Source organism: Aureobasidium pullulans, assembly GCF_000721785.1.
Source record: "Aureobasidium pullulans EXF-150 unplaced genomic scaffold scaffold_26, whole genome shotgun sequence".
Lineage (NCBI taxonomy): Eukaryota > Fungi > Ascomycota > Dothideomycetes > Dothideales > Saccotheciaceae > Aureobasidium > Aureobasidium pullulans.
The window spans coordinates 330,160-344,510 of NW_021941046.1; the positions used below are offsets into that span (position 1 = coordinate 330,160).

Below are 14,351 nucleotides of genomic sequence, written 5' to 3' on the forward strand. Positions count from 1 at the left end.
GGGTAGGGCTGCAGAAGGTGGCGTTTTCCTTATACACAGATTAATTGAGTATCCCTTCCCCCCATAACGCATGCTACCCTTGTTATTCTAGTTAGAGTCTCTGCGTTCTCCATCAGTGACATCTGTTGAACGACAGTGAAGGCAGAAATCTTGTCGGCTAACCATCGCACGCTGATAATCACGCTTGCATACACTGCGACCGGAGCTTCTTACGACATCCGATCGGTAGTCCACTCAGACGCATGGACTGCGATAGCTTCCATGGTCCCGGGCCCGGGACAATATCACTATTAAACCTCCGCGTGAGCAAGCAGGGAAATACGCAGTCTCAAACGCCGACAGACGGGGCCCATTTTCTGCGCATGCGATCAGCTGGGCGCATAATCTAACAAATCAACACACAGATCAACAGCCACTCGGATGATCGCTGCATGTTTCGCTCTCGAGTCATCATTCGGCCGGGGAACAGGAATTGGCCACGATACCTTCTGAATACTCCTCCTTTATGCCGTACGACGTTGGAAATTCAATCGTTGCCGCTTCTCGCGACTTTTACGCAGCAACCCGATAACACCGTTCCTGCCAAGATCAGCCGCCAGTCTTTCTGTCTCTACACCATCTTGGAGGTAGCGCCTGCCGGTTACTCCCCGACGCCAAACTTCGGCTAAAACATGTGCTGGCATGTCGACATCCCCCGGGACGTAGTTTCCTGAAGGGTTCCGTGAGGGGGCACCTACGACGGACCCTCTCGCTGTATATATATTGAGTACTTGTCGCCTCTTCTTCACGGCCCGTCCAATATCTTTTGGATGTCTATCACCTCAACCTTTCTCCCTCGATCCTTATCCGGTCTTCGATTGATCAAAGGTCAGCATGAGCCAAGGCCATATAAACCCTGGCTACTACAACACCTATACTGGTGACGTGGTATATACCAACGCTATGGACAACAGCGCCCCGGCAAACGACCAACATGTATATACCGCTCCGCAATCTTGGTCCCATGTACCTATGATCACGGCACCACCTCTTCCCACCGAAGCACAATGGCCGCTACAGTACCACCCTCGTCAAGGAGCATGGTTTGAGCAAGAAACGCTGTCTCCGAGTGATGTAAACTCTGAGGCAAGCGGTTTTGATGATAGTGCTACACCCAGTCTCCACCGATCAGACTCGGGAGACTTCTCTGAGGTCTGGGATCATGAACCGCCCTCAATGCCATTCTCGCCTTTCCAGCCTCCTGTATCCACTAGTGGGCTACTCAATAGCATCGGAAGCGGCTTCTTATCTCTTCAGCTACCTCATTGCGTCAATGATAACCAGGAAGAGAGTCTCCAGCAATTCGAATATATGCTCGGCGACCTCGAAGTTAACGACCCCATCTCGTCTCCTGCGGTTTCTGATGCGACTCCTCATGTGGCTATGCACGATTCACCTCACTCGGAACATGAGCACGAACAGCAGCCATGTCCTTTACAGCCTCACAATCTCTCACTCTCGGGTAGACCGAGAAGGACACGGCAGTCCAGAGAGGCTGAGGCAGGCTCATCGAGAAGACCGACTAGAGTGAACAGCACTCGAGCACGTCTATTTTGCGAGGCCTGCCGTGATAGTAAAGACTATTCCCGCGGGTTTCGCGGCGAGCACGAACTTGCTCGTCATTACGCACAGAAACACACCAAGCACAAGAAAGTATGGAAGTGCTTTGACCTCAGTCCTGATCATTTGATGCGCAACTGCGAGAGATGCAAGACTGGTCATCAGTATGGCACGAGCTATGGTGGTGCAGAGCATTTCAGGAGGAAGCACACTGCCATGTTCGGAAAAGACATGATGGAGCTTTTGCGAGGCAAGAACCAGCGATGGGCTCTGAGCAGCAATCGTCTAATCGAAGAGGGTTGGCTGCGTCAAGTCTTTGTGCCGGGCGATGGCGAACCATCCGCTCAGCAGGAGGAGCAGATTGTGACTACCATACACGCCCCTGTGCCTTTCCTCGGAGACTCTCAGGAGATTCGACGAGGTAGTGAAATGCGGATGGCGCATCTTCAGCCCTTTCATCAGCCACAGTTCGCGATGCATGGAGTGAATCCGGCTTGGGGCCAACATCAATACCAACCCCAGCCTCAGCCTTATCATCAGCAGTCGCAGCAAGGTCAGCAACACCAGCACCAGCACCAGTACCAACACCACCACCAACAACAACAATGGCATTCAGGATAGCATCAGGGATAGCACGATGGGACATTTTCTTTGTACTAGACTCTAGGACGAGAGTTGGGAAGCCTTCGCTTTTGGAACTTTCTTTTCTCTTGCATGGGACGGTTTTGCGATGATACCCCTTGACGATTCGTTTCTTGACATGATTCCTTCACTTCTCATATCCTTTTTTTTCTTTCTTTCTGTCACTCATCTTATCTCATCATACCTCCGCCCCTCCAGACGGCCTTCCTATTTTCCTTTTCCTTTTCCTTTTCTTCTTCTTTTTCCTTCTACACGGCCACCGCTGGCCGCTGTTTCACAATTTCATATAGACACTCAAGATAAGACCTTCCCTACAATCTGAACCTCCAGACAAACTCCAGCCTTACCCCTCTACCGACATCAATGCAACGTGCGCCCACGTACGTAAACAATGCCGAACAATGGGCCCAAAAGAGTCCCGAGAGCCAGGATACGTGTGACACCACAAACGCATTCCCCACCTTCCCCGACCAGTAGATCAGTGCCTCATCATTTCCCGCGTGAGCATCCGCATTGCCCTGCACCTTCCCGCAGCAGAATTCGCACGCTACAGTAACACCGAAAGTACATCTGCTCTCCTCTCCAAGAAAATCAAGAAAAGCACGCTAAGAGTGTCTATGCGTGCATGCATTCGCGCCTTCTTGGATTCTGCTTTTGCAGGGGGCTCATGATTTCAGGTCGCTGCTTTCAATTCTTCCGAACCGTGGGTTTACGGATGCTTCCCCCCGCCTGTCATGAGACTCTTGTTCGGTATATGACCCACAGATCCGGGTTTCGAGGCGCTGTGGGAAGAAAAATCTAGATTCGGTGGAAAAACAATGGTTGCCTGGTTTCCGTTGACAGAAGCCGATAGATTGCTTTGATACAACAAGGGGAGGCGGTCAATGTGTGTTGAGATTGGTGGGAATAATAGAGTGCGTGACGGGTCGGTGGGTGGTTATGTAGGCGAGATTAGAGGTGAGGTGTGGTGAGAAAGGTACCTTTGTTGACTTTGGGAAAGTGCCGAGGTAGGGGTGGTCGGTTAGGAGAGGAGTGTGATGGTATCGCGCCTTCTCAGGGGTGTCGTCAGCGTTTCGCTTGACTACCTTCCGAAAAGACTGCACCATCATCCGAGACAAGAAGAATCACACATCAAAGATCACATGGCTGAACAAGAAAGGCATGATGTTTGTGTGAAAAAACAAAAAATGTAAATGAATATCGTAGCTCATACATTTCCTCCCAAAAGTTACTCTTACTAATCAGCACGTCAAAGGCAGAGCAATGATCTTTAGACCTTCTCAATCCTGTCGGTGAGGTATGAAACATTCTTCTCATCCATAGCGGCATCGAAGCCCTCTTCAAAACCCTCCTTGGTGAACAGTCTGTCAACATCTTCGAGAGCGAGTCCCTTGGTTTCTGGGAAGAAGAGGTACTAGATATATGTGTTAGCAAGATGTATGGCCTTGGGTTTGAGTGACAAGATCTTACCATGATGGGTACCCAAGTGGCGTTGAGCACAGCGAAGATGATGTAGGTTCTCCACTTGATGTTTCTGATGGCAGGGGGAGTAATGTAGACGATCAAGAAGTTCATGATCCAGTTGGTACCGGTGGAGATTGAAGAACCTCTCTGGCGGAGACGAAGGGGAAGGATCTCGGATGGGTAGACCCAGACGGTGGCTTGGAAACCGACGGTGAAGGCACCTTGGAAGATGAACAGCATGGCAGCGGCGCCGATACCAGCAGAGTCTGAACAACGTTAGGCGTAAGTTATGATCAGAGAATATTAGACACTTACGAGCAATAGATGTTTCTTGCTGAGTTTGGTAGACCAGAGCTGCTTGGACTGCCATTACACCTGCCATCAAGCTGACCATTGACAGCAAAAGAGGGCGGCGTCCGACCTTGTCGATCAAGAACCAAGGAATGAAAGAAGCCAAGAAGAACCAGGTATTCAAGAATCCTGACATGAGACCAGAAAGGTGAGCGTCGAAGCCCAAGCTGTCTTGGAAGATCGTGCCAGAGTAGTCTGTTGGAAAAGATGAGCGAAACATGATATGATCTGAAGATCGAACAACTTACAAATCAATGCGTTGATACCACCGAGTTGCTGGAAAGCCTGAATGCCGCAAGCAATGAGGAATCTGCGTCTGCTCTGGATGCTGTCGTTCTTGAGAAGGTCACCCCAAGTTCCAGCGCCGATAGATCTCTCAATGGCCACAGTACGAACAATGTCGCTGTGGATGCTTTGAATCTCCTCATGGCTCATCTTGCCTTTGTTAAGGCGGGTCAAGATCTCAAGAGCTTCCTCATTACGATCTCTGGCAGCAAGCCAGCGAGGCGTCTCGGGGATAATGAAGACGATGAAGATCATGGGAATTAGGAAGACACACTGGAGAATGGTGGGCACCCGCCAGATGTAGCTAGTGCTACGCCCGTTTTCCAGTGTCGAAAACGCGTAGTCAATCCAGTATACCATCATGATTCCTGGTATCTGTCAGAATGACAAGCCATGCCAAGGAAGTTTCGAAAGAAGCCTTACCGAAGTTCAGAGTCGAAAGCTGTGCGCAGACATATCTACCACGAGAGGCTTTTGGCGAGAACTCAGCCTGCAAAACCGGTACTGTCGAGTTGATGAAGCCCATTCCAACTCCGCTCACAATGCGCCCCACAAGCATATGAGGGATGTGGTATGCGGTGGCTTGCAAGAGAGCACCTGATGATGTTAAACCCACGGTTCAAGTATCAGACAGTGAGTTCTCATGTCACTTACCAACGATCATGATGAGAACACCGATCAGGATAGACTTTCGTCTACCAAGGCTCTCACCAATGAAACTGGTGATGACAGCTCCAATGAAACAGCCAATTTCATAGATTGCCACAATAATGGCAATCAGATTGGTGCCTTTGTTCGTAGTTTTGTCGATGCCAAAGGTTTCAGTAAAGGCAGGACTGTTGATGAAGCCGCCCATCAAGCCATTGTCGAAGCCAATAAGAAGGAAACCAAGACATGTCAGGGTGGTGACTGTGTAGAGAAGGGCATTGCCCTCGAGTTGAATGGCCATGATGAAGAACGGTTGAGTTGTCGAAGTGTCGATCTGAAGCTTGGGGTAGCTCTCAATGGCGAAGCGTCAGGTTATATAGATCAGATCAAAGCCCGACCACGCCCTATTTACTGCGGCTCTTCTGTAATCCGCTCGAGCGTATGCGGGGCCTCCCAGATATGAACGCGTGGTATGGGGTCGTGGGGAAAGAGAGCTGGGGTCATGGCGAGCAAGGTTTTGCATCGCAACTTGCACCGTTGAGCTTGCTTTGAGACCGTTAAATTCCGCCAGAGCCCGAGCGAGTCTAGAACATTAAACTTTAATGGCTACACGAATCTCTAGGCCGGCAGAAACCGTCTTGTTCCGTCGTCTATTCGTGCCCGTATCTGACAATCAACTGTCAGCAGACCTTAGATATCTTGCGTGCTAGGAGAAGCTTTGTCTCCACGACCAGTGTCGTTCAAATCGATCGCGTGGCAGAAGCCGACCACCTCGATCATCGGTACACGACTTGAAGAAGCCGATGTCTTCGTGAAAGCCGAGATTGGATCTCTTCAATACCTTAAATAAAATCACCAAAGAGTCTGGAAGGACCAGTCGGTATCAAGAGTAATGGCAGGTATCACCCAGTGGAAGGTATGAGACAGAGAAACCCGAAGTCTTTGACCCATGCTGATTGCGAACAGGAGTTGTCTTCAACCATGAAAGCTCTAGAAGGACAGCATGATATTGCATCTGCTCACGGTGCTGGATTTCTCAGCTACGACAGCTCCTTCAATGAGATTATTGGCCAGTCTGCAGGCCTGAAATGTGTTTTAGAAGATGATATCCCATTCGCTCATGAAGCTGGTGTATACTTCCCAGAACAAGACTCGCTGTTGGTTACTAGCAACAGGTTCAGGACCGAACAAGAGGACGAAGGATCAATCCTGATCCACAAACTAAACCGAAACAGCGGCCTCTGGACGAAGGAGCAGGTTCCAGCTGACATCACAATGGCCAACGGCGGTATCAATTACCAGGACGGCATTTTGTTTTGCGCCCAAGGTGACCAATCCACGAAAGGAGGCCTTGTATTCATGGAAGCCAAGCCTCCATACAAGGTCCAGACTCTGGTGAATAGCTATCACGGGCGAAGGTTCAACTCGGTCAACGATGTCGTGGTCAAATCAGATGGATCTATCTGGTTCACCGACCCGATATACGGCTCAGAGCAAGGCTTTTGCCCAAAGCCGCAGCTGCCAAATCAGCTGTACAGATTCGAAACAAAGACGGGGAATATCAGAGCAGTCGCCGATGGATTCGGTCGACCGAATGGACTGTGTTTCTCGCCAGATGAGCAGACACTCTATGTTACTGACACGGAATGGATTCATGGTGACGGAACCATAGATGATACTCGTGCATCCTCCATGTAAGTTTTCGTTCAGCTCTGCGAAGTAAAACGGAAGCTGACGGACTGCAAGTTACGCGTTTGATGTCATACAGCGTTCAGGGGCTGACTTTCTTGCTAATCGCCGACTTTTCGCCATGGCGGATACTGGGATTCCAGACGGCATCAAGTGCGATACGAATGGAAACGTTTATTCAGGTTGTGGAGATGGTCTCAATGTCTGGAATGCAGGAGGCACTCTGATTGGCAAGATCTTGGTACCCGGCGGCGTGGCAAACTTCTGCTTCGGCCGCGGTGGGGAATTGTTTTTGCTGAACGAAACAAAGTTTTGGGTCGCAAAGATTGCGCCTTCGGTCAAAGGGGCTTTGCTGGAAGGCATGGGTATTGACAGCGGCAAGCACGAGGGGGAGTGAGCGGGTATTGATGTATTCTTATCCGCATCGAGACCTTTGAGCAGAAATGCAAATCATCAACTCCAGACCATCGAATGATGGCTCAGTGGTATCGTACGAGGCCAGACAAAGCCCAGTCTGGACCATGCAGAACCATTGAACCGGTCCATGGTGAATCCTTCCAAGCGTTCGTGTTGACCGTAGTTCAAATTGATTAATTGTGATGTTCCTGTCGGTTTGTCAAGTTCCCGAAGTCATGGCAGATGCCATATGTCTCTATATGAGGTGTCGGTCACAGCGGCTGTGAGTAATGTTGACATAAGGGAACAGAAACCGCACCTGAGCCGAACTCCTCGGTCTTATATGGTGTGCCTAACTAGCTATCAAGAGACAAGATATTGTCAAAGCTCGGGTAACTGTCCGCTGAGAGTGTGTATCTCTTCCTGCGCTCTCTGGGCCTTATTTTCATGTGAAAACTATTCTGTCTTTTGATGGTCCTTTCGAAAGACAAAGCCGAGAGCACGTTCTTGATTCGATTTCATGCCATGCGTTTGTTTTAATCTGTCGGACACACCCAGAGACGCCCTGATCGCTCGTGCTCTTGGCGGGTCAGCAGACACGGTTGATTCATGATGAATTTAATTTTGAAAACATTCACTTGGTCAAAATAGAGTATTGTGAGATAGTTCAATTGGAAAGACCCCAACGCCTTGACAATGCACCGTAAACCGCCCATGTGTTAACGCAACCCGCCACCGACGACAAGAGATTGACCCTGATTTGTGTGAGCAACGACAAGAACAAAGACCGAAGCACAATTTACTTACAGTAGCAAATCCAGTCTTGGCGTACATCAAGACAACGTTTGCGACCTCTTCTGGTGCACACAAACGCTGCAATGGAATATTGTCAACCACCCCGGGTACGCTATCCGCAGATGGCAAAAGGCCGGTACTGCCAACCATGGCTGGGCTCACATCGTTGACCGAGATGTTGTAAGGAGCCAGGCGAGATGAGAGGTTCTTCATCATCGACTGCAATCCGCCCTTGGAAGCAGCATAATCTAAACCAGTTAATCAGTCGCTGACAACAGTCACCACAGAAAAGGACCACTCACGACATCCGTTGATACCAGCACCATAGGCTGCAATGCTCGAAATGAAGATCATTCTTCCCCATCTCTGATCTCTCATGCCCTCAACAACGCCCTTGACGAGCAGGAAGGTTGCACGGAGGTTAACATTGATAGTGTGCTCGAATTCCTCCAGAGGGATCTCCCAAACATTCTGAATCCTGACTCCATATCCAGCATTAGAGACAAGGATGTCGATTGCTCGCTCATGTTGCTTGACAACATCCGGACACAGTGCTGTTGTCTCCTCAATACTGGAAAGATCTGCCTTGTGGATGGTGATCTTCAGGTCCGCATTTCCAGGTTGACTCTTCAGCTCATCAACAAGTCTCTGGCATGACTTCAGATTCGATGAATAGGTAAGTGCCAGGTGTACACCTTGAGCAGCGAGTTGTCGTGCACAAGCGGCTCCAATACCTCCAGAAGCTCCAGTAATCAGGGCCAGTCGTCCCTTGATCTCATTGTCGACTTCGACGGGAGGATATTCGTTTGTGGTGTGCATGTTGTATTATTTGGTCAGGATCAATCGAAGTTGAAATGATTTCTTCTTTTGATATTGGTCGAAGCTGTCAGTCTTAAGAACGATACACGTCTTATCACAATGACACCAATCCCGAAACAGATACCCCGTCGGTTACCGAGCAAACTGCTGGCCACAAGAGGAGCTCCGCTCCATACACGAAAGATGGAGACGGCACAGGGTAGCGGCAAAGACCCCGCCATGTGCTCGTGTGGACACGCGCCTTCAGTTGCCGACGGGATCTGACTGACGGCGGCCGTCTTATTCCACCAGAACCCGGTGAGGCCTCATTCTGCTCGATGGGCCCTACATCGTTTCAAAATTAGAACCAAGAGAAGGTTCAGACATGCCGATTATGCGAACGGTGCTTGTCTGGAGAAGAAACGGGGGCAAGAAGTGTGTAAGGGAGAAATTCCATAAGGACGGTCGACTAAACGAGGCTTACGGCTACAACGCCAATTTTGAGGGGTTCCCTCATTATAATACGAGCCTTCCCTCCTAGCAAAATCCACTAACACTCAATTCGGAGCGATTTGCCGCTAATTCGCCGATGTAAGATTCTCCCTTCTAGGCGCATTAATGTCTAACATAGTAAATCTCAGATTTTGAACCCTACCGTCCTACTAAACTACTAACCTACCTACCGTCGTTCTGCCCCTCTTACCTATACCTCCTACGCGCGCCGACTACAAACTATAGAAAGAGCTAATCATCTAAATGATCTCTAAGGAGAAACACATAGTTAACGACGTTATTAGCTTCTTGCTTACTAAGCACTAAGTGTAGCTTAATACGCGTACCCTTTAACGACGACTTAAAGAATAGGACGTACGTATACGCTAACCGAAGCTATAATACTAAGACCTAAGTAGTATACTCGACGGCATCTACGGGCAGATTATTGCTCTCTACTTTAATGTTAGACTAATAGATGAAGAGATAGCTAAATTACTTACCCTTAATAGCTAGCAAATTAGCAAATAGGCCCTCTACTAGCTTCGATAACGTCTTTAACTTCTTAAGCGAGTAAAGGTATAGGATCTAGATTAGCTAGAGTAGCGTATTACTAAGGTCCTCGAGCTTAAATATAATAAGGGCTAGGTACGCGACTTTAGAAGGAACTATCTCTATAACTTCGTCTAGCGCGAGTACCCTTAATACTACATTATTAGAAGAGATAGAGTCTATAAGATTGCTTAAGAGATAAACCCTAAAGGGATTATATACCGTACGAAGAAGTTAAAGGTTTAAAGGGGTACTATAATTACGCCTAGCCTAAACTATGTCTAGTCTATAGATGCTTATTATAAGTTAGAATACTAGGGTATCTAGATTTATGCTACTATCGACTAGTTCTTACGATGTATTATCTAGATCTATGTCGGCATTATAGGACATAGTATAGTCTCTATTTTTAAATAATATATGTCTACTCTCGTAGATAGTAATCTTATGCTATATTAGCTTCGATCTAATCGCGGCGCCGAGACTACCCTTACTACGGACGGCTATTATAAGCTATCTCTTAAGCTCTTTAAACTAACCCTAGAGGAGCTTACCTTTAGCGACTACTTCTACTACGGCATAAGCAAATAGAACTAGCGCATTAAAGTGTAGTAGGGTTAAACATTAAAGTTAAGCCTTACTTTATAGAGATGTCATTTTAAAGACCTATCTACTTCTAACTTCTATAATAAAGAATTATACATCGATAGGATTGCCTTCCTTATAGTATATCTCCTAATAATTAGAACCGAAGTAAGCGAGTTTGCTTACTATTAGAACTACTATAAGCTCCGAAAGTAGAGGAACCGACTATATACTATTACCGGCACCCCTTACCTTCTCTATGATTTCCCTATAGCTTATAGTAGTAAGCAATATAGAACCCCTATTCCTCTCGAGCTTATCGAGCCCTTCCTAAATAACCTTAAGGGGTTCGATATCTATAAGTACCTTCCTTACTACGTCCTTAACTTCTATAAGGCTTACTTTTGCGAACTATATACTAAACACCTTAACGAGTTTTGCAATATTAATAGTTAGTCATTTAAGGATAATCTTTGTATCTATACCTATATATACTATACCCTTTATGCTACTATCTCGGTCTATAAGTACGAGTAGCGCGAGCCTACTCTTTATAAGTCTAAGAAGCCTTAGGGAGGTCGCTTATAGTAGCTACCTACTCTAGAGTAGAACGAAGAGGACTTAATTAACGCATAGGCTACTATAGGACCTACTCTATAGTCGGAGTTTGTACTTTAGGACGATTTTATGGTTAATAACGACTCTATGATTTATTAAACTAATTTAAAATTGACGTACTCCTAATTCGGAGCAATTCGGAGCGATTCGGCCTCTATTATATTTTGCTACGATATGTAGGTACCTTTAAGAAGTCTAAGCGTAAGCTAAAGGAGGGAGATCCCCTACTTAGGTTTAACTAGTAGATTCGGCTACTAATTCGGAGCAATTCGGTATATATAGCCTAGCTCTATTATACTAAGTCTTATAAAGTCTAGCTCTCTCCTCCGTGCTAAATACTTCTTTATTTCTAAACATCTAACTAGCTATAGACTCTTCTCTAGGACTAGCTATAGATACGGAGGCTCCTATCGTAGAGTAGCTAGTAAAATGTGCTAAAGGCAGATTTGCCTATAGCATAATCGAGAAAGACTACGTCGCTTACTTCTATTACGGTATTACTAATCTACGCCCTCTACGAGGTATAACCGAGCGAGCCTCTACTATGTTTAAGAGCTCTTAATAAGATGACTAGATCTAGCAGCTCTAGTAGCAGCTATAAGACTTATAACAATCTTAGTAATAAGGCTAGAGTAATAATAATAATAGACGCTTTCCTTTCGGAATATAACCCTCTTAGATCTAGCGTAGTTAGACCTCCTTTACGTCTCTTAATCCTATTAACACTACTAACAATTACCGCCTTACTATAAGTCGTCTATAGTAGGCTATAAACGCGTAACCTTACGCTAGTTCCCTAATACACTTATTAGCTGCCCGCCGTACTTAACAATAATAAGTAGTAGTAAGTGTCTTACTAGTCCCCTGCTCCCTAAAGAAGCCCCTAGCTCTAAAGAACTATGCCTTTACTATTATAGGATTCTCCTCTACCTATATATAGAATAAGGAGAGTAGGAGGAACTAGCTCTACAAAGAACTAGTAAAGATTTAAAGATAGCATACTAGCATCCTAGATGTTATCTTTAACTGTCTTATACCTTCTAATTAACGTAAAAGGGAAACATACCTTCTTACTTAGCTTATTAACTAGTCTAAGAACAAGAAGCTAATTAAGCAGTTTAGCGATAGCGAGATCTAGGAGATCTAGTAACCTTTCTTCTACGAGTTTGGAGACGACTATACTCTAGAGCTTATATCTATAGGCTTCCACCCTAGAGTAGACAACATTCTAGTAATGCTTACTAATTAGAAGCCGTATAGCAATAGTCGTTACTATATTAATATCTGCTTTCTACTTAAGGTTAATAAAAGGCTTAACGACTAAGAGCACTCTAGTCTACCGTCTCTCCCCTAGTCCCCTTAGGACCCCTTATACCCTATTAAGAGGGAGAAGCTAGAGTAGACGAGTAAGGTAAGTCTTTAGAGCTCCTTTAAAATAAGAGTAATGCTAACTATTATCTAGACCTACGATCCTACTAAACTCCCTACGTATATCGACCTTACTAGCGACTAGTCTATTATTATTGCCCCTACTCGCTAAGTACTAGCTATAAAAGAACTACTAAAAGAGATAGCGCGTAGTCTAGTCCTTTACTCTATCGAGGAGGATAACGAATAAGAGGAATATAATAATAACGGTACTATTACGTTAGAAGAGGAGAAGAATACTTAGAATAAGCAACCTTAGAAGACTAAACTAAAGGCTAAGGCGAAGGCGAAGGTAAAGGCGAAGCTAAAACAGTTAGCGACTTAAGGTTAGAAGTAAAAGAAGGGCGATAGGTTAACTATAGAAGCTATAGAACTAGTTAAGACTAGGACCTTACGTCGTCGTAGGGAGGAGAGTACATTATTAGAGGCTATATAGATAGATATTAACTTATACTGTTATTTTAAAGCCGCTTCGTAAAGTAATGCCGAAAATTTTAATGTATGTGCTAGAGGAGTTAAGCGAGATAGCGCGACGCCGATTTGCTCTAAATCGACTCCTAAATCAATAAATTAGATTCTTAGTAGCTTATACTCTATTAAATAAAAATTAGCGAAGATTTTTTAGATAGGGTCGCCCTAGAAATCGTATCCCTAATACTGACTACCCCCTTTTCTACCCCCTAACGCGAGTTACGATAATTTTTTTTTGCCCCTCTCTAGCTAACGGATTAGAACTTTTAAGAAAAAAAAACTTTTTTTTTTAGATAGGGTTACCCTATATATAGGGTGACCCTAACCGTAGAAAAATAAATTTTAAGATTTTCCGGACAGGGTCGCCCTAGCCTTAGGGGTATTTTAGGGGTAATTTTTTTTTTTACCGGATATTAGAGAGGTCCTAGGGGGGAAATTTATGCCGCGCGTTAACGAAAATTTTAGGGGGTAGTCGCTACTAAGGATACGATTTCTAGGGCGACCCTATCTAAAAAATCCAAAAATTGCCGAGTTTAACTTAGTTAAATTTATTTTGGCGTCGCCAATTTAGTATGATTTAACCCTTAATTCGGAGGGCTAGGGTAACTCTATCTAAAAGGTCCGAAAATAAATGAGTTTAATATAGTCGTTTAAACACTTTAGGGGTTACCCTATTCGGAACTAATTAAATTTACAGTTAAAAATAGTGCAGTCCTAGCACACTTAGAGGAGTTACAACTCTATTGTAATATAGTAAGGTTCTATTATAGATAGGTCTATAATAGGCTACAACAAGTAAGGGGATAATAAGGTTAGCTTAGCATCCTAACGCCTCGGTAGAGTAGGATGTTCTTAATAGATTGCGTCCGTAGATACTCTTCTTCTCTTTAATTAATTAATTACATAGCTATATACTATTAGCTCGCTTTCGTTAGCAAAGGTCGCGTCTCTACCTTCGGTTAATTCTATAGGCTCTAGGATTACTTCCTACCGCTAGCTAGAGTATTTTATGTACCTGTTGCACGTCTTATTTTAACTAGTTATTAGCCTAGGTTTTGCATAATCCTAGAACCTATGTAACTTATTAAGGCTCTACTAAGAACAGTAGGAGATAAACAAGAGGAGAGAGACTATAGTAACTAGGATATATAGTTACCTATTACTACTAAGGCAATAGAGAAACTTAGTTACCTATCACTACTATAGTAATAAGGATATACAGCTACACACATACATTACTAAGGCAACTAGGATACTTAGTAACCTACATAACTATAGAAATAGAGACACATAGTTACCTATTTCTACCCTTTAGATAACTGAACCTACTTAGGCAATTTTGCCTTAGTTAAGTACCTTTAGAAATCTATCCATTCCGCTAATATACACCTTTAGCATATAATAAGTTAACTTGTAACTAATACATTAGAAATTGCAACACGATAATAGAAAGAGAGCTTAATTGCAACTACAACTATAACATCTTTATAAGATGGATTTAGTAGATAACTATATAATGTCTAAACACTAGAGGGTAG

The 14,351-nt window shown here is 45.0% G+C and overlaps 4 protein-coding genes across 4 annotated transcripts; 2 read left to right on the forward strand and 2 right to left on the reverse strand.

The window, feature by feature from the left end:
- Positions 1 to 873: 873 nt before the first annotated feature.
- On the forward strand, positions 874 to 2,439 carry M438DRAFT_368853 (uncharacterized protein; the record flags this gene model as incomplete). Its single annotated transcript, XM_029908070.1, has 1 exon — positions 874 to 2,439. The coding sequence occupies one exon, from the start codon at positions 874 to 876 to the stop codon at positions 2,218 to 2,220; it is 1,347 nt and encodes a 448-aa protein (XP_029756519.1). The 3' UTR covers positions 2,221 to 2,439.
- A 1,003-nt stretch (positions 2,440 to 3,442) lies between these two features.
- On the reverse strand, positions 3,443 to 5,450 carry M438DRAFT_400059 (general substrate transporter). Its single transcript, XM_029909449.1, has 6 exons — positions 4,996 to 5,450; positions 4,765 to 4,938; positions 4,305 to 4,709; positions 4,021 to 4,251; positions 3,712 to 3,971; positions 3,443 to 3,655 (listed from the first exon to the last, which is right to left on the reverse strand). The coding sequence occupies exons 1-6, from the start codon at positions 5,288 to 5,290 to the stop codon at positions 3,512 to 3,514; spliced, it is 1,509 nt and encodes a 502-aa protein (XP_029756520.1). The 5' UTR covers positions 5,291 to 5,450; the 3' UTR covers positions 3,443 to 3,511.
- Positions 5,451 to 5,881: 431 nt separating this feature from the next.
- Positions 5,882 to 7,075, forward strand: M438DRAFT_408927 (calcium-dependent phosphotriesterase; the record flags this gene model as incomplete). The annotated part of the gene is made up of 3 exons (XM_029909986.1): positions 5,882 to 5,905; positions 5,956 to 6,683; positions 6,736 to 7,075. The coding sequence occupies 3 exons, from the start codon at positions 5,882 to 5,884 to the stop codon at positions 7,073 to 7,075; spliced, it is 1,092 nt and encodes a 363-aa protein (XP_029756521.1).
- Positions 7,076 to 7,731: 656 nt separating this feature from the next.
- On the reverse strand, positions 7,732 to 8,808 carry M438DRAFT_326772 (NAD(P)-binding protein). Its single transcript, XM_029903139.1, has 3 exons — positions 8,172 to 8,808; positions 7,882 to 8,117; positions 7,732 to 7,829 (listed from the first exon to the last, which is right to left on the reverse strand). Exons 1-3 carry the CDS (start codon positions 8,686 to 8,688, stop codon positions 7,794 to 7,796), a joined length of 789 nt encoding a protein of 262 aa, XP_029756522.1. The 5' UTR covers positions 8,689 to 8,808; the 3' UTR covers positions 7,732 to 7,793.
- Between the last annotated feature and the right edge of the window lie 5,543 nt (positions 8,809 to 14,351).